At 45.0% G+C, this 22,023-nt stretch overlaps 1 protein-coding gene across 1 annotated transcript in view; it reads left to right on the top strand.

The window, feature by feature from the left end:
• The window catches only part of LOC121531543 (nuclear pore complex protein Nup160), a 28,017-nt gene that overhangs the window by 4,894 nt on the left and 1,100 nt on the right, over positions 1-22,023 (top strand). The window contains exons 4-28 of the mRNA XM_041836796.2: positions 443-741; positions 871-985; positions 1,373-1,609; positions 1,818-1,915; positions 2,885-2,969; positions 4,630-4,782; positions 4,892-5,062; positions 5,228-5,327; positions 5,809-5,974; positions 6,215-6,348; positions 6,619-6,776; positions 6,970-7,106; positions 7,228-7,298; positions 7,431-7,581; positions 12,562-12,631; positions 17,446-17,544; positions 17,745-17,864; positions 18,457-18,744; positions 18,866-18,971; positions 19,114-19,335; positions 19,486-19,596; positions 19,810-19,933; positions 21,335-21,436; positions 21,549-21,690; positions 21,854-21,979. Of these exons, the coding sequence (XP_041692730.2) occupies positions 443-741; positions 871-985; positions 1,373-1,609; positions 1,818-1,915; positions 2,885-2,969; positions 4,630-4,782; positions 4,892-5,062; positions 5,228-5,327; positions 5,809-5,974; positions 6,215-6,348; positions 6,619-6,776; positions 6,970-7,106; positions 7,228-7,298; positions 7,431-7,581; positions 12,562-12,631; positions 17,446-17,544; positions 17,745-17,864; positions 18,457-18,744; positions 18,866-18,971; positions 19,114-19,335; positions 19,486-19,596; positions 19,810-19,933; positions 21,335-21,436; positions 21,549-21,690; positions 21,854-21,979 (3,585 nt within the window). The remainder of the gene's footprint in view (positions 1-442; positions 742-870; positions 986-1,372; positions 1,610-1,817; positions 1,916-2,884; positions 2,970-4,629; positions 4,783-4,891; positions 5,063-5,227; positions 5,328-5,808; positions 5,975-6,214; positions 6,349-6,618; positions 6,777-6,969; positions 7,107-7,227; positions 7,299-7,430; positions 7,582-12,561; positions 12,632-17,445; positions 17,545-17,744; positions 17,865-18,456; positions 18,745-18,865; positions 18,972-19,113; positions 19,336-19,485; positions 19,597-19,809; positions 19,934-21,334; positions 21,437-21,548; positions 21,691-21,853; positions 21,980-22,023) is intronic.

Raw genomic sequence — 22,023 nt, 5'->3', positions numbered from 1 at the left:
ACCAATGCACCAAGTCTGGAACCAATAGGACCCTGAACAGCTAAATAGTTAACCAAATAGCTACCCATATCTGCATTGATTCCCTTTGCACAAACTCTTGACTCATCACATTGCTACTGCTTATTATATCTATCCGTGGGAATCGAACCCACATCCCTGCCGGCCAAACCCTCCCCTACCTATATGTACATATCTATCTCAATTGCCTTGTACCCCTGCACATCGATTCGGTACTGGTACCCTGTGTGTATATAGCTAAGTTATCGTTACTCATTGTGTATTTATTCCTCGTGTTATGTTTCGATTTTTCTCTCTGCATTGGTGAAAAGGGCCTGTAAGTAAGCATTTCCCGGTTAGTCTACACCTGTTTACGAAGCATGTGACAAATAACATTTGATTTGTATACAAATATGCTTTCTCCTTCCTCACCTCTCTTCTACAGGAGCTGGTGACAGAGCTCCAGATGCAATCCATCTTCACAGACGTGGGGAAGCTGAGTCTGCAGGACCCAGCCCACAGCGCAGTGATCCCCAGCCCCGTAGGCCAGACAGCAGGCCCCACTGCCTCAGCAGCCTGGCTCAGCCACCAGGGAGAGGCACACTATGCCCTGGCATCACCTGCTGGCGGCATCCTGGTCATCACACTGCCCCCACACGATACACAGGGTAGCGTGACCGTTCTGGAGCTGAAGAGGAGCTCTGTGATGCAGAGACTGGCTGGCTGGATGCCAACTGCAATCAGGTTAAAAATCATGTTGTTGTTTTTGTCCATGGTTGAGTCTGGGTCCGTGCAATCGCCACATTGTGTAAACCAACCCTGGTTCTATTGTTTGTGTGTGTAACCCTCCCTGTGCTCCTGTGTCCCGTCCAGAGGTGAGCAGAGTCCTGGGGACTTGGCCCTGAGTCTGGCAGTAAGGGAACTGGAGGACGACACCTTCATTTTCGCTCTATGTCAGGACCATAAACTACGCATGTGGTCCTATAGGGTCAGTCCCACAGATACTGTTCTATTTAGTCCTGTGGTCAGTCTGCATTAGCAGCAGTTCAGAAGCATGCCTGTATGTTAAGTGCCAAGAAATGTCATTTAGAGGAAGGATGTTAAACTTAATATTTCATTTGGATGTAAAAGTAGGCCTAATTGATACATTTACATTTTAGTCATTTAGCAGACGCTCTTATCCAGAGCGACTTACAGTTAGTGAGTGCATACATTTTTCATACTGGCCCCCCGTGGGAAACGAACCCACAACCCTGGCGTTGCAAGCGCCATGCTCTACCAACTGAGCTACAGGGGACTACAAAAGTTTTACCTACAAAAGTTTTTGCTAACATGGGATGTCCCTCCTTCCTCTTCTCCCTCCCTCCCTCTACAGGACCAGGTGTGCCTGATGGAGACTGACATGTTGGAGTACATGCCAGCGTGCCGTGGCGTGAAGGGTTCCCCAGGGCAGGGCCATCGGCTGCGGCTAGCCTTCTCCTCCTCCACGGGGCTGTGTCTGGCCATATACCTGGCCGTACCTTCCAGGGGACAGTTCACTGTGCTGCAGCTGGTGGCAACCGACAACAACCGCTACAGCCTCGACCACATCTCCTCGCTGTTCGCCACACAGGTACGTGGAGGGAGGCGGGTTGATTCTGTTGGTGTGAGACAGAGAGTAGAGATGCTGTCTTTGGATATTCGTTTTTTTTTTTTTGCTGATGTGGCTGTAATGTGGTGTGTGTGTGTTAGGTATCGAGAATATTTTAGAAGGAAAATCTCATCAGTAATGGACTGTGTTTTTGACTGCTGACTTATCTCCTGTGTATTAATGTGTTCAGGAGACACTGGTGGACTTTGCGCTGACCTCCACAGACATCTGGGGCCTGTGGCTTGACGATACCAACCAGACCGTGGTGAAATACATCAACTTTGAACAGTGTGTATTACACTTTTAGATGATCCTTTGGATAGTGTAATGGACTCTTATGCTTATACGCTCAACGGCCAGTTTGTTAGGTACACCACCCCGTTCATAAAAATGGGTCGCTCCTACAGACAGTGAGTCACGTGGCTTGTTATATAAAGCAGGCAGACGGGCATCGCAGCATTCAATGAGAAAAACGACCTAAGAGACTTTGAGGTATGATAGTCAGTGCCAGGCGCGCCGGATCCAGTATCTCAGAAATGTCCGCCCTCCTGGGCTTTTCACGCACCTCAGTGTCTAGGGTTTACTGAGAATGGTGCGACAAACAAAAAACATCCAGTCAGCGGTAGTCCTTTGGGCGAAAAAACTGCTTGTTGATGAGGTCGAAGAAGAATGGCAAGAATCGTGTAAGCTAACAGGCCGGTCACAAACAGACAAATAACAGTGTGTAGAGCGGCATCTCGGAACGCACAACTCATCGATCCTTGTCACGGATGAGCTATTACAGCAGACGACTACACCGGGTTCTACTACTATCGGCTAAAAACAAGAAGAAGTGGCTCCAGTGGGCACGCGATCACCAACACTGGACAATTGAGGAGTGGAAAAACAGCCTGGAATATGACTATGAGTTCAGTTTATTTGAGTGGCCTACGCAGTCCCCAGACCTCAACCCAATAGAGCATCGTTGGGATGAGATGGAACGGGCTGTTCGCAGCATGAATGTACCGCCGTCCAATCTGGAGCAACTACGGAATGCTATCGCTTCAGCATGGACCAACTTCCCTGTGGAACGTATCTGACACCTTGTAAAATGCCCCAAAGATTTCAGGCTGTTCTGGAGGCAAAGGAGGGTCCAACCCGGTACTAGATGGGTGTACCTAATAAACTGGCTGAGTGTATATCAATATATCAAAAATAATATTATTTGGAGTGCTGTCATTTCACACTCCTATATCTAACTTCCTTTATGTGTCTCAGTTCCACGGCAGGTCAGTGGAACCAGGTGTTTGTGCAGCCTGCCCCTGAGGAGGAGGTCCACATCGGAGCAGACCAGGACCCCAGGGTAAGACAACACCACATCATTCACCACTGACTTCAATTGTGATTTGAACTGATTAATCAGAATTTCCTGATTTTGATGACATTGCCCTCTATCAATACATCATTGCAATTGATTAGGGATGTATGGATTCACCGATATGCATTGGTCCCCGGTTCAAATGTTTAAGATATGAGTGCATCTGTCTGTGGGACTCCAAACCGATCCAAATGTAGCATGCATTGGTCAGAAAATCGATTAAAACGTTACGTATTGCCAGTTCAATGTTATTTTTTTCTCATACTACTTTTTTCTACCTTCTGAAAATACCTTTCACAACTGGTGCGTCCTCTACTTCAGTGTCAGGTTAAGCATGTAACTGCATTAACAGTCATTGATCTACAGGCAATATCAGTATCCTAGTCAATCTGCGCCCTGCGCAGCTTCACACGCTGACCAAGGACATATTTTCCTGATCTTGCATATCTGCACGGCACCTTCAGCATTCAAATGCTTGTAAAATGGCTTGCGTAATATTAGGCATTATTAGTTTAGGGACAACCAATCTAATTTGCTAGGTTATTGTTATCAAATGCACTGTTTTACCGGAACAAAAGTAAGCTACTGGAGACAACTGCTGATCCGTGCTTACATTGTATTTTATTTTGATTGTTCAGGTTCACTATCAGCAATAGTTAGTGGTTTTTGCTTTAGGAGGAAGCGGTGCCACTGGCCGCCCCACCACGATATTGTTTTTGTTGCCGAGTTGAGGAGCGTTGCGCAGCGTGGCAAAAAAAGAATACAGTACATATTGTGCTCTTGTATCGCACGTGCAATGATGTCTGACGGGAGAAAACTGTTTGTTTGCAGGAACTTCTTTGTTGTAATATCGCAAATGGATATGGATTCCAGCTTTAAACAATCAGTCTATATGTTAATTTTTTTGATGTACAGGGGAAAGTTGATAACAAGAACAGCAATCACTTTCGTGAGCCGCACTGCATAGCCGACGTGGGAGAAGAGAAGCTCACTCCCTTAACTTCCAAACGTTGAAAACCATTTGGATTTTGAGACTGGGGTTAATTCAAAGTTGTGCGATATATTCATTGGCTATGTCATAGTTCCGTTTTAAAGATGGATATTGAGACAATACTAGCTCAAACACTTATAATCTGCAAACATGACAAGTTAATCAATGAGACATTGCCCCCATCCCCATCTGATAGTGTGGTGGTCTCCCTTATGGCTCAGCTCGGGTGACTACATACACCATAGACGTGTACATAATTGACACAAATGCACACAGAGGAAGAGAAGTCAGTTCAGAGAGGCCCAGCTCATGAGCTCCATCAGCAACAGATTTTAATTTAGAAGGGGAAATTAATGTGTTTATGCAATAAATGTAAGTGCATCGTATAGCAGCGAACTGAATCGCATTGATTCGATCCTCTAATCAAACCGAATCGCACAGAATCGTTTCAAACTAAAGCGTGTCGTATCGGAGCCCATGTTTCTAGATACGAATCGAGTCATCTTGAAAGGGAAAGATCCACATCCCCACAATTTGATCTATCTCCAAAACAAGTATCCTCTTTTTCCATATTGTCACTATTGGGCCTCGCCACGTAAGAAAAACGGTACATTTTATAATCAAGCTAATTTGTCATCTCTCGCGTTATGACAGGAGACCTACCTGGACATGCTCTTCTCCCCCCTGAGATTCACTGCCTCTGCTATAGTCAAAGCCTTACAGATTTACAGGAGAGGCACCGAGCGAATTGCTGACATCACCTGGGAGACCCTCAAGAAAGAAGTGACAATTGCTGTGGAGAATGAGGTAATTTATTCTCACTCTCTCTCCCTTTTTTCATCCCTTCTACTGACTTTTCTATCGACCGGTTTCTGCTGTGTTTCCAATATGTAGTCCTCTCTCTCCCCCGGTGTAGCTGCAGAGCAGTGTGACTGAGTTTGAGTTTAGCCAGGAAGAGTACAGGCAGCTGCAAGTGGAGTTCTGGTCCAAATTCTACGCCTGCTGTCTGCAGTACCAGGAGGCTCTGGCCACTCCGCTCGGCCTGCTGCTCAACCCACACACACACATGGTCTGTGTGCTCAAGAAGGTATGGGAAGGAGAGGCTCTCTTATACCTGTCTTGTTTATTTGATGTTTTCTGCATAGTTTCTTCAGGACCATATATTCCAAACGGGACTAAGGGGATCCATTTTCTATTGAAAGTATTTTTCTGGATTTTCGTCAATCAGTGATTGACTGTGTGTTTATTGAAGGGCTTTGTGTCATTCCTGCTGCCCTGCTTTGCTGTGGACCACCTGTACCTGTCCTTTGATGAGTACCTGTTCTCAGAGGAGGAGACGCCTGTCACTGAAGGTAAAGACCTTTCTCCAAACCCTTTTCCTGTCTACTACTGAGCCATCTTTTTGTACTGCGGTGACGGGTCATTTTTTTTATGTGATACAGTTGTGATGATTTGACTGTTATGTGCAGAAATAGTGCCGTGATTGGTCAAATTTGTAAGCCCTTGCATTATGCAGTATCGCGGTGGGACTGACTGGTTCTCTCATGCCTCTGTCTACTAGTTCTTTATGTATAGACCTAGTAGCCATTTTAGATCCAGAGGGCTCTTTACCCACTTGACTCACCGGGTATCTTTTTGTCAACTGTATTCAAAGTAGCCATTCTGGCTTAAAGTACCAAGTTGGTTTTGTTTCTTGTAAGGTAGACATTTTGGTTCTGTAACACCTCCCTAGACTCATCCTTTCCCCATTTGTTTGGTTATGTCTGCAATTTTGGCTCTTCAGGGCTCCCCACTGACCCCAGTTTCCCTTTTACGATGTTTCCCTATGGCCAGACCCTGAAGTTGGTCGTGACGTGCTGCAGCTGGTGCAGTGTCTGAGGTTGGTGAGTGACGCGGTGCCGGGGGACATGGCCTATGAGATGGAGAAGGCCCTGGAACATTTACAGTCACCTGAGAGGGCTGCAGAGATGGTGCTGGAGAACCTACTGGCCAATGACAAGTCAGTACTACACACAAACACACAGTTTACTTTTTGAAAATGCCTATGTACCGTCTATGGAAGTAAATTGAAAGTCAATTAATGAATTGAGAAATTCTCATTGAAAAATAATGGCCAAACTTCAATTCTCAATAATATAATTTCAACCAACAAGCCTTCTTGGCCTCCTATGGGTCATACACATTTAGGCATTGCTGTGTTGTGTGACTGACCGTTATGCATTTTTCATTCCCATCGTAGTGAGAATGCGATCGAGGACATCCAGAACAAGCTGCAGGACATCCGTAACCCGGTGTCGGCCATGGCTGTACTGATCAGAGAGATGGACCTGGAGACTGACTCGGAGCCAGGAGGAGAGGGACCTCACACCACAGGTAAGACCTAGATCATATTATACCTACCACGCTATACCAATGTTAATATCTCAACACAGATTATCCCTACATAATGCTAAATGATGATTGTTTTATCCACCCTTACATTTTAGGGTCTATTGTTATTTGAGTAGAAACTTAAACTGAATGCTGTTTGAGCTGTCTGTGTTCAAACTGCGGTCGGACATACTTCTAAATGAAAATCATCGGACCGGTTCAAGTGTAAACTGATGTGTGTTTTTACCTGTGTCTGGCTTGTGTGTCCCCCAGCAGGCCTGTCGGTGCGTATCAGTCTGTCCCAGCTGTATGGCAGCAGTGTGGCGGTGGCTGTAATCTGTCAGGCCGTCTGCCAGATGGCCATGACCAGAGCCCTGTTCTGTAGGGACCTGCTCATACTGCAGCAGCTCTACCTACGCCTCGGAGACAATGTACGTACACACACACACACACTGTGCACAATCATACATACTGCAGCATGTCAACACGTGTTACAGTATTTCTTGACATTTGGACACATACCATAACCACTTTCAGCCGTTCACATCTCAAGCTACTCCTTTGACTTAAAACGTGTGTGCGTCTCTTTGCGTGCATCTCTGGGTGTGTGTGTGTGTTTTCCAGGTGTTCCTGGCTGGAGGGAATCAGCTGCTCCAGTTACAACAGGACCTGATCCCCCGCTCCTCTCACCTGCTCTCCTCCTACTATCTCCTCAAACACATCAGTCAGAGCCTGGCCACGGCCGTGCCCCTCGACATCATGTACGTACACACACACACACACCCATGCTATACAGATACTACAGTCAGCTTATATGAGGCCCAAATTGTAGTTTCGGATTCCTCATAGAAAATCAAGTAACATTTTAGTTTCCTTCTCCAGAGATGCCAACCTGCAGCACCTGTCAGTCTTGGAGCTGTCTGATTCTCCAGCCCTGGCCAGCAACAGATCAGGTGTGTTTGAGGGGATCACAGCAAGGCACAAAATTCACTAATCTTGATCGCATAATGTGTAGTTATTAGAAGTCTGACTGCAACGTAGTCGATCTCAAACATGGACTAAATCCTTTCCACCTCCCCCATTAGTGTTGAGCCCTCAGACGGTGGTGGAGCTGTTCTACCAGAGCGTAGCACGGAAGGCCATCATCACCCAGATCTACTCCCAGCAGCAGAGCACGGCCCCACTCCACTGGCCCCAAATGGTCTCCAGTGTGGTCACCCTGCTGGCTCAGCAACTGTATCCTCACACACACCGATACGCTAAGCTAGCTCTAGAGTCAATATATGCTTTAGGCAAAGCTATTCTTTTTTTTCTTAATTATTTTTTTGGGGGGTAGATCAGCTTTAATACTGCAGATTGTAAGTTCCATCAATGTAATTGTCTGCATCACTTCCAAATCCCCCATATGTTTTTTTTCTCATATATATCCTTTATAAAATTGGAGTAAACTAGTGAACAACAACGCTTAGGCCTCTACTTCCAGCTTATAAACTCAGCAAAAAAAGAAACGTCCTGTCACTGTCAACTGCGTTTTATTTTAAGCAAACTTAACGTGTAAATATTTGTATGAACATAAGATTCAACAACTGAGACATAAACTGAACAAGTTTCACAGACGTGATTAACAGAAATTGAATAATATGTCCCTGAACAAAGGGGGTGGTCAAAATCCAAAGTAACAGTCAGTATCTGGTGTGGCCACCAGCTGCATTAAGTACTGCAGTGCATCTCCTCCTCATGGACTGCACCAGATTTGCCAGTTCTTGCTGTGAGATGTTACCCCACTCTTCCACCAAGGCACCTGCAAGTTCCCGGACATTTCTGGGGGGAATGGCCCTAGCCCTCACCCTCCGATCCAACAGGTCCCAGATGTGCTCAATGGGATTGAGATCCGGGCTCTTCGCTGGCCATGGCAGAACACTGACATTCCTGTCTTGCAGGAAATCATGCACAGAACGAGCAGTACGGCTGGTGGCATTGTCATGCTGGAGGGTCATGTCAGGATGAGCCTGCAGGAAGGGTACCACATGAGGGAGGAGGATGTCTTCCCTGTAACGCACAGTGTTGAGATTGCCTGCAACGACAACAAGCTCAGTCCGATGATGCTGTGACACCGCCCCGGACCATGACGGACCCTCCACCTCCAAATCGATCCCGCTCCAGAGTACAGGCCTCGGTGTAACGCTCATTCCTTCGACGATAAACGCGAATCCGACCATTACCCCTGATGAGACAAACCCGCGACTTGTCAGTGAAGAGCACTTTTTGCCAGTCCTGTCTGGTCCAGCAACGGTGGGTTTGTGCCCATAGGCTACAAGCCCTCAGTCCAGCCTCTCTCAGCCTATTGCGGACAGTCTGAGCTCTGATGGAGGGATTGTGCGTTCCTGGTGTAACTTGGGCAGTTGTTGTTGGCATCCTGTACCTGTCCCGCAGGTGTGATGTTCGGATGTACCGATCCTGTGCAGGTGTTGTTACACGTGGTCTGCCACTGCGAGGACGATCAGCTGTCCGTCCTGTCTCCCTGTAGGGCTGTCTTAGGCGTCTCACAGTACGGACATTGCAATTTATTGCCCTGGCCACATCTGCAGTCCTCATGCCTCCTTTCAGCATGCCGAAGGCACGTTCACGCAGGGATCCTGGGCATCTTTCTTTTGGTGTTTTTCAGAGTCAGTAGAAAGGCCTCTTTTAGTGTCCTAAGGTTTCATAACTGTGACCTTAATTGCCTACCGTCTGTAAGCTGTTAGTGTCTTAACGACCGTTCCACAGGTGCATGTTCATTAATTGTTTATGGTTCATTGAACAAGCCTGGGAAACAGTGTTTAAATCCTTTACAATGAAGATCTGTGAAGTTATTTGGATTTTTACAAATTATCTTTGAAAGACAGGGTCCTGAAAAAGGGACGTTTCTTTTTTTGCTGAGTTTACATACTATATACATTTAATGGACACAGTCAATTTTACAATAATTATATTTTGTTTGTTTTTACTCCTGAACTTCCTCTACCCTCAACCTCTCTGATCATTTTCATGATGTCCATCCAGTTTGCGTCTATATGCCATATCTTTCTAACTGTTTCACACAAGCTCTCAACCTATAACCTATATACTTATTATGGACACGGTATGCTTTACATTAGTTATCTTGTTGTTATTAGTCCCATCCTTCAGCTCCATTCAACACCTCCCATCTATCTCTTAACACCATCCATATTGGATTTCTATTTGCCATATATTTCAACTGTACTGTGATGTTTCACAAAAGTTCTGAACCCTTCTATTCTCATTGCTATTTTTATCCTCAAAAACAGCTGAGCTAGACCAGAGTTGATATGCTTTGTGCTAGGTTTTTCTTATATTTCACAGGCATTAGCATACGCTAGGCAAGTTTTGACTAACCTTTATGAGTTGCAGTGAGGTGTACTGTAGAGTGCCTTCGGAAAGTATTCAGACCCCTTTCCACATTTTGTTACATTACAGCCTTATTCTAAAATTGATTAAATGTTTTTTTCTTCATCTATACACAATACCCCATAATGACAAAGCAAAAACAGGTTAAAAAAAAGATATACACACACACACAGTGAGGGAAAAAAGTATTTGATCCCCTGCTGATTTTGTACGTTTGCCCACTGACAAAGAAATGATCAGTGTATCATTTTAATGGTAGGTTTATTTGAACAGTGAGAGACAGAATAACAACAAAAAAATCCAGAAAAACGCATGTCAAAAATTTTATAAATTGATATGCATTTTAATGAGGGAAATAAGTATTTGACACCTCTGCAAAACATGACTTAGTACTTGGTGGCAAAACCCTTGTTGGCAATCAGAGGTCAGACGTTTCTTGTAGTTGGCCACCAGGTTTGCACACATCTCAGGAGGGATTTTGTTCCACTCCTCTTTGCAGATCTTCTCCAAGTCATTAAGGTTTCGAGGCTGACGTTTGGCAACTCGAACCTTCAGCTCCCTCCACAGATTTTCTATGGGATTAAGGTCTTGAGACTGGCTAGGCCACTCCAGGACCTTAATGTGCTTCTTCTTGAGCCACTCCTTTGTTGCCTTGGCTGTGTGTTTTGGGTCATTGTCATGCTGGAATACTCATTCACGACCCATTTTCAATGCCCTGGCTGAGGGAAGGAGGTTCTCACCCAAGATTTGACGGTACATGGCGCCGTCCATCGTCCCTTTGATGCGGTGAAGTTGTCCTGTCCCCTTAGCAGAAAAACACCCCCAAAGCATAATGTTTCCATCTCAATGTTTGACGGTGGGGATGGTGTTCTTGGGGTCATAGGCAGCATTCCTCCTCCAAACATGGCGAGTTGAGTTGATGCCAAAAAGCTCGATTTTGGTCTCATCTGACCACTACACTTTCACCCAGTTCTCCTCTGAATCATTCAGATGTTCATTGGCAAACTTCAGACGAGCATGTATATGTGCTTTCTTGAGCAGGGGGACATTGCGTTCTCATGATCATTGCAACTCTACGAGGTGAGTTCTTGCATGGAGCCCCAGGCCGAGGGAGATTGACAGTTCTTTTGTGTTTCTTCCATTTGCGAATAATCACACCAACCGTTGTCACCTTCTCACCAAGCTGCTTGGCGATGGTCTTGTAGCCCATTCCAGCTTTGTGTAGGTCTACAATCTTGTCCCTGACATCCTTGGAGAGCTCTTTGGTCTTGGCCATGGTGGAGAGTTTGGAATCTGATTGATTGCTTCTGTGGACAGGTGTATTTTTATACAGGGGTGTGCTCCTCACTGTGTGTGTATGTATGTCTCAAATGTACGTAAGTATTCAGACCCTTTACTCAGTACTTTGTTGAAGCACCTTTGGCAGCGATTACAGCATTGTCTTCTTGGGTATGACGCTACAAGTTTGGCACACCTGTATTTGGGAAGTTTCTCCCATTCTTCTTTGCAGATCCTCTCAAGCTCTGTCAGGTTGGATGGGGAGTGTTGCTGCACAGCTATTTTCAGGTCTCTCCAGAGATGTTTGATTGGGTTCAAGTCCAGGCTCTGGCTGGGCCACTCAAGGACATTCAGAGACTTGTCCCAAAGCCACTCCTGCGTTGTCTTGGCTGTGTTCTTCTGTTGTCGTTGTCCTGTTGGAAGGTGAACATTCACCACAGTCTGAGTTCCTGAGCACTCTGGAGCAGGTTTTCATCAAGGATCGCTCTACTGTTCTCCGTTCATCTTTGCCTCGATCCTGACTAGTCTCCCAGTCCCTGCCGTTGAAAAACATCCTCACAGCATGATGCTGCCACCATGCTTCACCGTAGGGATGGTGCCAGGTTTCCTCCAGACGTGACGCTTGGCATTCAGGCTAAAGAGTTCAATCTTGGTTTCATCAGACCAGAGAATCTTGTTTCTCATGGTCTGAGAGTCTTTAGGTGCCTTTCGGCAAACTCCAAGCGGGCTGTCATGTGCCTTACTGAGGAGTGGCTTCCATCTGGCCACTATTATAAAGGCCTGATTGGTGTAGTGCTGCAGAGATGGTTGTCCTTCTGGAAGGTTCTCCCATCTCCACAGAGGAACTCTAGAGCTCTGTCAGAGTGACCATCGGGTTCTTGGTCACCTCAGTGACCAATAACCTTCTTCCCCGATTGCTCAGTTTGGCCAAGCGGTGGTTCCAAACTTCTTCCATTTAAGCATGATGGAGGCCACTGTGTTCTTGGGGACCTTCAATGCTGCAGACATTTTTTGGTACCCTTCCCCAGATCTGTGCCTCGACGCAATCCTGTCCCCTGAGCTCTTCGGACAATTTCTTCGACCTCATGGCTTGGTTTTTGCTCTGACATGCACTGTCAACTGTGGGACCTTATATAGACAGGTGTGTGTGCCTTTCCAAATCATGTCCAATCAATTGAATTTACCACAGATGGACTCCAAGTTGTAGAAACATCTCAAGGATGATCTATGGAAACCGGATGCACTTGAGCTCAATTTCAAGTCTCATAGCAAAGGGTCTGACTACTTATGTGAATAAGGTATTTGTGATTATTTATTTTTTTGGCTGAATAAATTTGTATAAAAACCTGTTTTCACTTTGTCATTATGGGGTATTATGTGTAGATTGCAAAAATGTGTGTGTGTATATATATATATTAATACATTTTAGAATAAGGCTGTAACAAAATGTGGAAAAAGTCAACTGGTCTGAATACTTTCCGAAGGCACTGTATATTATGAAAAAGTTGTCCCTCAACACTATCTCTCTAGTTGGCCTAACAATCCAGGCTTCCAGTTCCCTGAATGTCTGATGGGCAACTGCCAGTACACACAACTACAGGTGAGACACTTCCCACAGACTCAGCGACCCTCTCACATAATATACTGAACAAAAACATAAATGCAACTATTTGAAAGGTTTTACAGTTCATATAAGGAAATCAGTCAATTAAAATGAATTAATTAGGCCCAAATCTATGGATTTCACTGGGAATACAGATATGCATCTGTTGTGACCACCATTTGCCCCATGCGGTGTGACACATCTCCTTCGCGTAGTTGATCAGGCTGTTAATTGTGGAATGTTGTCCCACTCCTCTTCAATGGCTGTGCGAAGTTGCTGGATATTGGCGGCTACTTGAACACGCTGTCGTTCACATTGCTCCAGAGCATCCCAAACTGCCCAATGGGTGACATGTCTAGTGAGTATGCAGGCAATGGAAGAACAGTGACATTTTCTGTTTCCCCACTCGACGCCGTACGTTGTCTGCCATCTGCCCGGTACTGTTGAAAACGGGATTCATCCGGGAATAGCACACTGCCAGTGGCCATCGAAAGTGCGCATTTACCCACTGAAGTAATTTTCGACGCAGAACTGCAGTCCGGTCATGACCCTGTTGAGGACGACGAGCACGCAGATGAGCTTCCTTTAGTTGGTTTCTGAAAGTTTGTGCAGAAATTATTCAGTTGTGCAAACCCACAGTTTCATCAGCTGTCCGGGTGGCTGGTCTCAGATGATCCCGCAGGTGAAGAAACCGGATGTGGAGGTCCTGGGCTGGCGTGGTTACACGTGGTCTGTGGTTGTGAGGCCGGTTGGACTTACTGCCAAATTCTCTAAAACTATGTTTGAGGCGGCTTATGGTAGAGAAATTAACATTCAATTATTTGGCGAAAGCTCTGGTGCACATTCCTGCAGAATGCCAGTTGCATGCTCCCTCAACTTGAGACATCTGTGGCATTGTGTTGTGTGACACAACTGCACATTTTAGTTGGCCTTTTATTGTCCCCAACACAAGGTGCACCTGTGTAATGATCATGCTATTTAATCAGCTTCTTGATATGCCACACCTGTTAGGTGGATGGATTATGGCAAAGGAGAAATGCACACTAACAGGGATGTAAACACATTTCTGGTATCTCTTATTTCAGCTCATGAAACATGGAACCAACACATACATGTTGCGGTTATATTTTTAAGTGTAGTTATGTATGTTAGGTTGTCGTTTTTTCCCCCGACTGCCAGTTTCCCAATTCGAACAATAAAGATGTACAGTACCAATCAAAAGTTTGGACACACCTACTCATTCAAGGGTTTTTCTTTATTTTTACTATTTTCTACATTGTAGAATAATAGTGAAGACATCAAAACTATGAAATAATACATATGGAATAATGTGGTAACCAAAAAGGTGTTAAACAAATCGATGTTTTATATTTGAGATTTTTCAAAGTAGCCACCCTTTGCCTTGATGACAGCTTTGCACACTTTGGCATTCTCTCAACCAGCTTCACCTGGAATGCTTTTCCAACAGTCTTGAAGGAGTTCCCACATATGCTGAGCATTTGTTGGCTGCTTTTCCTTCACTCTGCGGTCCAACTCATCCCAAACTATCTGAATTGGGTTGAGGTCGGGTGATTGTGGAGGCCTTGTCATCTGACGCAGCACTCCATCACACTCCTTCTTGGTCAAATAGCCCTTACACAGCCTGGAGGTGTGTTGGGTCATTTGTCCTGTTGAAAAACAAATGATAGTCCCACTAAGCACAAACCAGATGGGATGGCGTATCGCTGCAGAATGCTGTGGTAGCCATGCTGGTTATGTGTGCCTTGAATTCTAAATAAATCACAGACAGTATCACCAGCAAAGCACCATCACACCACCTCCATGCTTCACGGTGGGAACCACACATGCAGAGATCATCCATTCACCTACTCTGCATCTCACCACTTCTTCTTATTGGTGTCCTTTTAGTAGTGGTTTCTTTGCAGCATTTCGACTGAAGGCCTGATTTCACGCAGCCTCCTCTGAACAGTTGATGTTGAGATGTGTTTGTTACTTGAACTCTGAAGCATTTATTTGGGCTGCAATTTCTGAGGCTGGTAACTAATTAACTTTTTCTCTGCAGCAGAGGTAACTCTGGGTCTTCCTATCCTGTGGTGGTCCTCATGAGAGCCAGTTTCATCATAGCACTTGATGGTTTTTGCAACTGCACTTGAAGAAACTTTCAAAGTTCTTAATTTTCCGTATTGACTGACCTTCATGTCTTAAAGTAATGATGGACTGTCGTTTCTCTTTGCTTATTTGAGCTGTTCTTGCCATAATATGGACTTGGGCTTTTACCAAATAGGGCCATCTTCTGTATACCCCCCCTACCTTGTCACAAAACAACTGATTGGCTCAAACGCATTAAGAAGGAAAGAGATTCCACAAACTAACTTTTAACAAGGCACACCTGTTAATTGTGTCGTGATGTGACTTTAACATTCATCTGAAGACTTATCTCTAACTATGTTTAATTGTTACCCAATTTAAATTAATCATGTAACAATTAACTCATTAGGATCTGGGGCACCACGAGAGCAGTTCTTTAAAGAGTTACCATCTCCCGACTTAACAGGTCTTTAGCTATCACATCTATAAACAGTAAATGTATTAATCATAACTTCGTATCATATCATTCTGAACGTCGCAACCTCCTTGCATCCGCAAACCCGAGCCTAACTTATGATTCAGTACTACACATTGGTTTATTTATTTACTAGCTAATTAAATGGGAACACAGGATAAACATACACACACACACTGCACCGGTTATTGACTGGAGAAAACAGGTCCCTAGCGGAATGACAACATACCTTGTTGTTAAAGAGGAGATGGAGAGGAAGAAAGAGCGGGACAGAGACACTTAACCTCGATACATTCAGAAACTACTCTCACCTACAGTAATTACATACTTGGCACACGAACCGCCGCCCGCTTTGAGTAAGAAATCATGAATGTATTTACGTGAAATGTCTTAGTTCGCCGGGGATCTCTCGGTGATTCGGGCCACCCAGGAAAGGGAATTGGGCCTTCTCGCGGCACGCTTGTAAGGCTTTGTTTGTCCAACCAGTTTCTAACAAGTCTGCTCCTGTTGTTCTCTTCGTAGTTGTCCGGTCTCCGATGACTTGTCGTGTAGTCCTGAACAGAACTACAGAGATTATTTTCCTTGCTTCTTTGAAGATAGGCTAGCCAGCTGCATCGATGATTCCCAGTGACCTTTCCTCACGTTTGATATTAAAAATATTGTACCAGTATTCGCTTTAGAACGTGTTAGCGTTTCGGTGGGAGAAGTCTGTGGAAACAAAGGCACATTCCTCTGGTAAACATTGGAGAGGGAGACCTGAATCTTCACTCCTTCATTTACAACCGGGCGTGAGGTGTCAACCCCCCACCAGTTCCCTCCTCCCCCCCCCTCCACGGGTGAGAGGGTCTGGTTGAAGTTATTCATTGCAAACCTTATCTGACCTATTTGGATCCTTACTGGATAGTCATGACAATTTAAATGCATTCCAGGTGACTACCTAGTGAAGCTGGTTGAGAGAATGCCAAGAGTGTGCAAAGCTGTCATCAACGCAAAGGGGTGGCTACTTTGAAGAATCTCAAATATAAAATATATTTTGATTAGTTTAACACTTTTTTTTTTTTTTTTTTTTTTTTTGGTGGTTACTACATGATTCCGTATGTGTTAGTTCATAGTTTTGATGTCTTTTATTCTACAATGTAGAAACTAGTAAAAATAAAGAAAAACCCTAGAATGAATAGGTGTGTCCAAACTTTTGACTGGACTGAATGCATTGATTGAATCTCAAAGCAGATTTAACCTCTACGGGATCGGTGTCCCGTATTCGGGACGGTTGAGCTAATGTGATTAGCATGACTGTTGTAAGTAACAGCAAACTTTCCAGGACATAGACATGTCTAATATGGGCAGAAAGCTTAAATTCTTGTTAATCTAACTGTGCTGTCCAATTTACTGTAGCTATTACAGTGAAAAAAGACAATGCTATTGTTTGAGGAGAGTGCACAACAACAAACTTATCACGGCAACTGGTTTGATACATTCACCTCTGAAGGTAAATAATGTACTTACATTCAGTAATCTTGCTCTGTTTTGTCATCCTAAGGGTCCCAGAGATAAAATATAGCATAGTTTTGTTTGATAAAATCAATGTTTATATTCAAATGAAGGAACTTGGTTCTACAGATTGAACCCCTGCTGTCTGTCTCCACACCCACCCTGCCCGGCCATCTAGATGTGTGAAAGTTAGTGTAAAGCTAATGATCATGTATGACATTCCTGGGAGTGTGTAGACTTACCTTTTGTATTACCGTTTTTGTATGTTCTCTATAGTTATGTACTTGAAAATGTATCAATTGACCAATTCGGCACATTTGGGCAGACTTGATACAAAATAGTCCAGTATTGCAATGCTTCACTGGATCAAACTGAAACTTTGCACAGACACTGCTGCCATCTAGTGGGCAACATCTAAACTGCAATATTATATTGTGGCATTTCTCTTGCATTTCAAAGATGATGGAACAAAAAAAAAACATGTTTTTTGGTTTGTATTATCTTTTACCAGATCTAATGTGTTATTCTCCTACATTTCATTTCACATTTCCACAAACTTCCAAGTGTTTCCTTTCAAATGGTATCAAGAATATGCATATCCTTGCTTCAGGTGCTGAGCTACAGGCAGTTAGATTTGGGTATGTCATTTTAGGCGAAAATTGAAAAAAGGGGTCCGATCCTTAAGAGGTTAATGAAAAATCCAACTAATGCATTTGAAATAGAATCCATTCTCACGCTCTCCTTTCTATCTCTCCAGGAGTATGTGCGTCTCATCGGGCCCTGGTGTCAGGTGAACGTGGGCTCCTGCCGCTTCATGCTGGGCCAGTGTTACCTGGCCAACGGAGAGGGACAGAAGGTGTGTATTTCTTTTAGTGCATTTGAGCATACCATTCTGAAATAACTTTATTGGAGGTTGTTTCTGTAGTTCTAAGGGCTGTAACTGTATCCTATGATTGATTCAACCCGTAGCATCAGTGCTTACTGTATCTGTTGTGTTCTAATCTCAATCATGTTTGTAGCCATGTGTTTTGACCCCCTGTCATTTTGTTTCACCAGGCACTGCAGTGTTTTCAGGAGGCAGCGACGGAGGTGGAGAAGGAGGAGTTTCTGCTGAGATTGACAGGAGCTGAAGAGGAGGAGGCTGCAGACGCCTCAAGACTACAGTACTACAACAAGGTTACTATGGATTAGTGTTGCACGGTATACTGAAACTTCGGTACTTTTTCGATACTAGAACATAAAAGGTTCGGTACAAGTATTTTTTTGTTGCTTCTGTCATGTGTCTTATGGATCAAGTCTGTATCAGCGATGTCCCCCTTATGGCATGAGCGCGTCATGCCTGCTCCACTTAATCTGCACTGGGAGTCTGGGCTGCATCATGTTACCTCCCCTCATGCTGCACAGAAGTTAACACACTTGAATAATGCGACACGGCATGTTGAAATTGTTTTGTAAAGGTAATTAACAATGTCCATACAAGCTAGGACACTTTACAATTCAAGAAGATAACAGTAGCTTCCAGCTTTGTAGGCTAACTGTCCTTGCTAGCTTACAGCTAAAGCTAACATCAATTCACTACCCCTAGTACCTTGTTTGTGATAATATGCAAACCATAATGCAAAATATGCTGGTTTCAAAGCTAATATGCCTTCGGTATCGAAACAAAATTCTGGTATCGTGACAACGCTACTATTGATTGGAAACCCTTCTCTTTGATACACCAATGTGGACATGTGTGCAGGTTTAATTTAGTGTGTGTGTGTATTAGGTGCTGCGGTTACTGGAGGATGTTGGTCTACCAGAGCTGGTCATCCATCTAGCCACTCTGGCCATAACGGAGGCCGTCAACGACCCCAGGAGTCAGGCTGCCCTGTGGACCCGCATCTTCAAGCACCACCTGGACCTGGGACACAACAGCCAAGCCTACGAAGCCCTCACACAAAACCCTGACTCAGGCAGGCAGTTGGACTGTCTGCGTCAGCTGGTGGTGGTTCTTTGTGAACGCTCTCAACTTCAGGACCTGGTCCAGTTCTCCTACGTCAACCTGCACGACGAGGTACACACACACTTTCTCTTTACATTTGGTTAGAGGCCAGTAGATCACATTATAGACACGCTAGATAATTATATTAGATCAACGTTTTTGACCCTCCCCTTGTGTCCTTCTCTGGCTGCAGGTGGTCAGCATCATAGAGTCCAGAGCCAGAGCAGTGGACCTGATGTCCCACAACTACTATGAGCTGCTCTACGCCTTCCACATCAACAGACACAACTACAGGAAAGGTAAGAGGAGCCTGGGACTTCTTTCAGCTAGTAGCTGTTTGAAAAGGAAGGTGATGGTATTTATTTTTAATCACTGTCCATTTTGTGTGTGTGTCCCTCTCTGTATGGTGTTTCTATATAACTCTGTTGTTCTCTCTTCTAGCGGGTACAGTGATGTTTGAGTACGGCATGCGTCTGGGCAGGGAGGTGAGGACACAGCTAGGTCTCCAGAAACAGGTTAACTGTTACCTGGCCTCTCTCAACTGTCTACGACTCATCAGACCTGACTACGCCTGGATCGTACAGCCGTCCTCTGGAGCTATGTATGAGAGGCCTGGCGCGTCACCAAAGAGGAACTACGATGGAGAGTTTGCTACTGGTCCAGGTGAGACTAGATACAATAGCCGTAGCTATTTCTCGTCTTTGTACTACTATTTGTTGGGTTGTGAAATGTGTATGACCGTGAAGTGATCTTGGTTCTGAAGTAGATGTTGGCTCTGATAATATTGTAATAGAGATGTCTGTGTGTCTGCAGTGAGCGGTCAGATAGACATCCTGGAGCTGAAGGACCTTCAGAAGGAGTACGCCCTGGCCCGTAGCCGCCTCACCTTGGCTCAGCACCACCCACCGTCCGCTGCCATCGCAGGTACAACACCTGACACAATATTCCTTAAAATGTATGAAAGGTACCATGCCACGGTGACAGGTCAGTCAGTAAGCCATAATTAACTGTAGCCTTTGGCGCTTCTTTAAAATATCAATTAGAAGGGGACCATTATTCCTGTAGGGCAACTAATCTCTTCACAACTCCCCAATCTAAATCCAGAAATCTAATACAGTACTGTGTGTGGGGTTGCAGGCAGTGCCTCTGCAGTGGAGATGGTGTCCCAGCTGGTTCAAACGGGACTGTTCGACTGTGCCCTCTCACTCTGCCAGACCTTCAAACTCTCCCTCACGCCTACCTTCGAGGGGCTCGCCTTCAAGTAAGTTGCTAGCTTCGTTAGGGCAGTCTGAACTGCACGGAGTGACTTGAATTTATACGGATATCTCTCGTTTATAATGCATGATTTACGTGAATACTCTGTCAGGTTGGATGGGGAGCGTCGCTGCACAGCTATTTTCAGGTCTCTCCAGAGATGTTCAAGTCCAGGCTCTGGCTGGGCCACTCAAGGACATTCAGAGACTTGTCCCGAAGCCACTCCTGCGTTGTCTTGGCTGTGTGCTTAGGGTCGTTGTCCTGTTGGAAGGTGAACCTTCGCCCCAGTCTGAGGTCCTGAGCGCTCTGGAGCAGCTTTTCATCAAGGATCTCTGTACTTTTCTCTGTTCATCTTTCCCTCGATCCTGACTAGTCTCTGTCCCTGCCACTGAAAAACATCCCCACAGCATGATGTTGCCACCACCATAGGGATGGTGCCAGGTTCCCTCCAGACGTGATGCTTGGCATTCAGGCCAAAGCGTTCAATCTTGGTTTCATCAGTCCAGAGAATCTTGTTTCTCATGGTCTGAGAGTCCTTTAGGTGCCTTTTGGCAAACTCCAAGCGGGCTGTCATGTGCCTTTTACTGAGGAGTGGCCTCCGCCTGGCCACTCTACCATAAAGGCCTGATTTGGTGGAGTGCTGCAGAGATGGTTGTCCTTCTGGAAGGTTCTCCCATCTCCAGAGCTCTGTCAGTGACCATCAGGTTCTTGGTCCCCTCCCTGACCAAGGTCCTTCTCCCTCGATTGCTCAGTTTGCCCGGGCGGCCAGCTCTAGGAAGAGTCTTGGTGGTTCCAAACTTCTTCCATTTTAAGAATGATGGAGGCCACTGTGTTCTTGGGGACCTTCAATGCTGCAGACATTTTTTGGTACCGTTCCCCAGATCTGTGCCTCGACACAATCCTGTCTCTGAGCTCTACGGACAATTCTTTAGACCTCATTGCTTGGTTTTTGCTCTGATATGCACTGTCAACTGTGGGACCTTATATAGACAGGTGTGTGCCTGTCCAATCAATTGGATTTACCACAGGTGGACTCCAATGAAGTTGTAGAAACATCTCAAGGATGATCAATGGAAACGGGATGCACCTGAGCTCAATATGTAAATGAGTAAAAATAATAATTACAAACCCAGTTTTTGCTTTGTCATTATGGGGTATTATGTGGAGATTGTGGGAGGGAAAATGTAATTTAATCAATTTTAGAATAAGGCTGTAACGTAACAAAATGTGAAATGTGTCAAAGGGTCTGAATACTTTCCGAATGCACTGTATTTAGTCTGTAGCAATCACCCCAAAGTAAGCAGTTGTGCCTTGTCTGAACTCACATACAGGGGTTTTCTTCCTGTTGGTTGATGGTGATGTTAGCTGTGTTTTTTGTTGTATTTATACAAAAATACACTATTTTTAGGTGTATAAAGTTACAGTATGGTGGAGAGGAGAGTCAGAATGAAGCCTGGAACTGGCTGGCTGCCAATCAGCTGTCTACCATCGTCACAACCAAAGAGTCAAGGTTGGTTGTTTAAATTTGACCACTTCATAGTTCAAATTGGCAGGGAATATTAAGAAAAGTCAAATTGACCAATAAAGTGAAATTATAATACAGATGTACTTTTCCTTCACAGTGCGACTGATGAGGCGTGGCGCCTGCTGGCCTCCTACCTGGAGAAGCACCCTACCCAGAATGCTCAGCACCATCGCTGTGTGATCAACAAGCTGCTGTCACACGGCGTACCGCTGCCCGACTGGCTGGTCAACACCTACAAGGTGAGAGAGCACAGTATTTGTGCAAATGTTGTATGTATTAATATTGCACTAAATGCGACGATGCAAGACACATTTTCCTAAAATAATTCGATAGAGTCTGTAAATGTATATTTTCTAGTTGCATTTGCTCCCCCTGTATTATAACACAAGCCTGTTTGCTTAGGGGGTGGACGCTGCAGCGTTGTTAAGGCTCTACCTGAACTATGACCTGCTGGAGGCAGCAGCTGAGCTGGTGTTGGAGTACGTAGATGCTCTCATGGGGAAGGGACACCAGTACTTTGGCATCGAGGTACATTACAGCAGGGGTTCCCAAACTTTTTCACTCAGGCCCCC

Source organism: Coregonus clupeaformis, chromosome 19, assembly GCF_020615455.1.
Source record: "Coregonus clupeaformis isolate EN_2021a chromosome 19, ASM2061545v1, whole genome shotgun sequence".
NCBI classification, from domain to species: domain Eukaryota; kingdom Metazoa; phylum Chordata; class Actinopteri; order Salmoniformes; family Salmonidae; genus Coregonus; species Coregonus clupeaformis.
The sequence above is the reverse complement of the archived record's forward strand: the minus strand, read 5'-3'. Positions and strand labels throughout refer to the sequence as shown.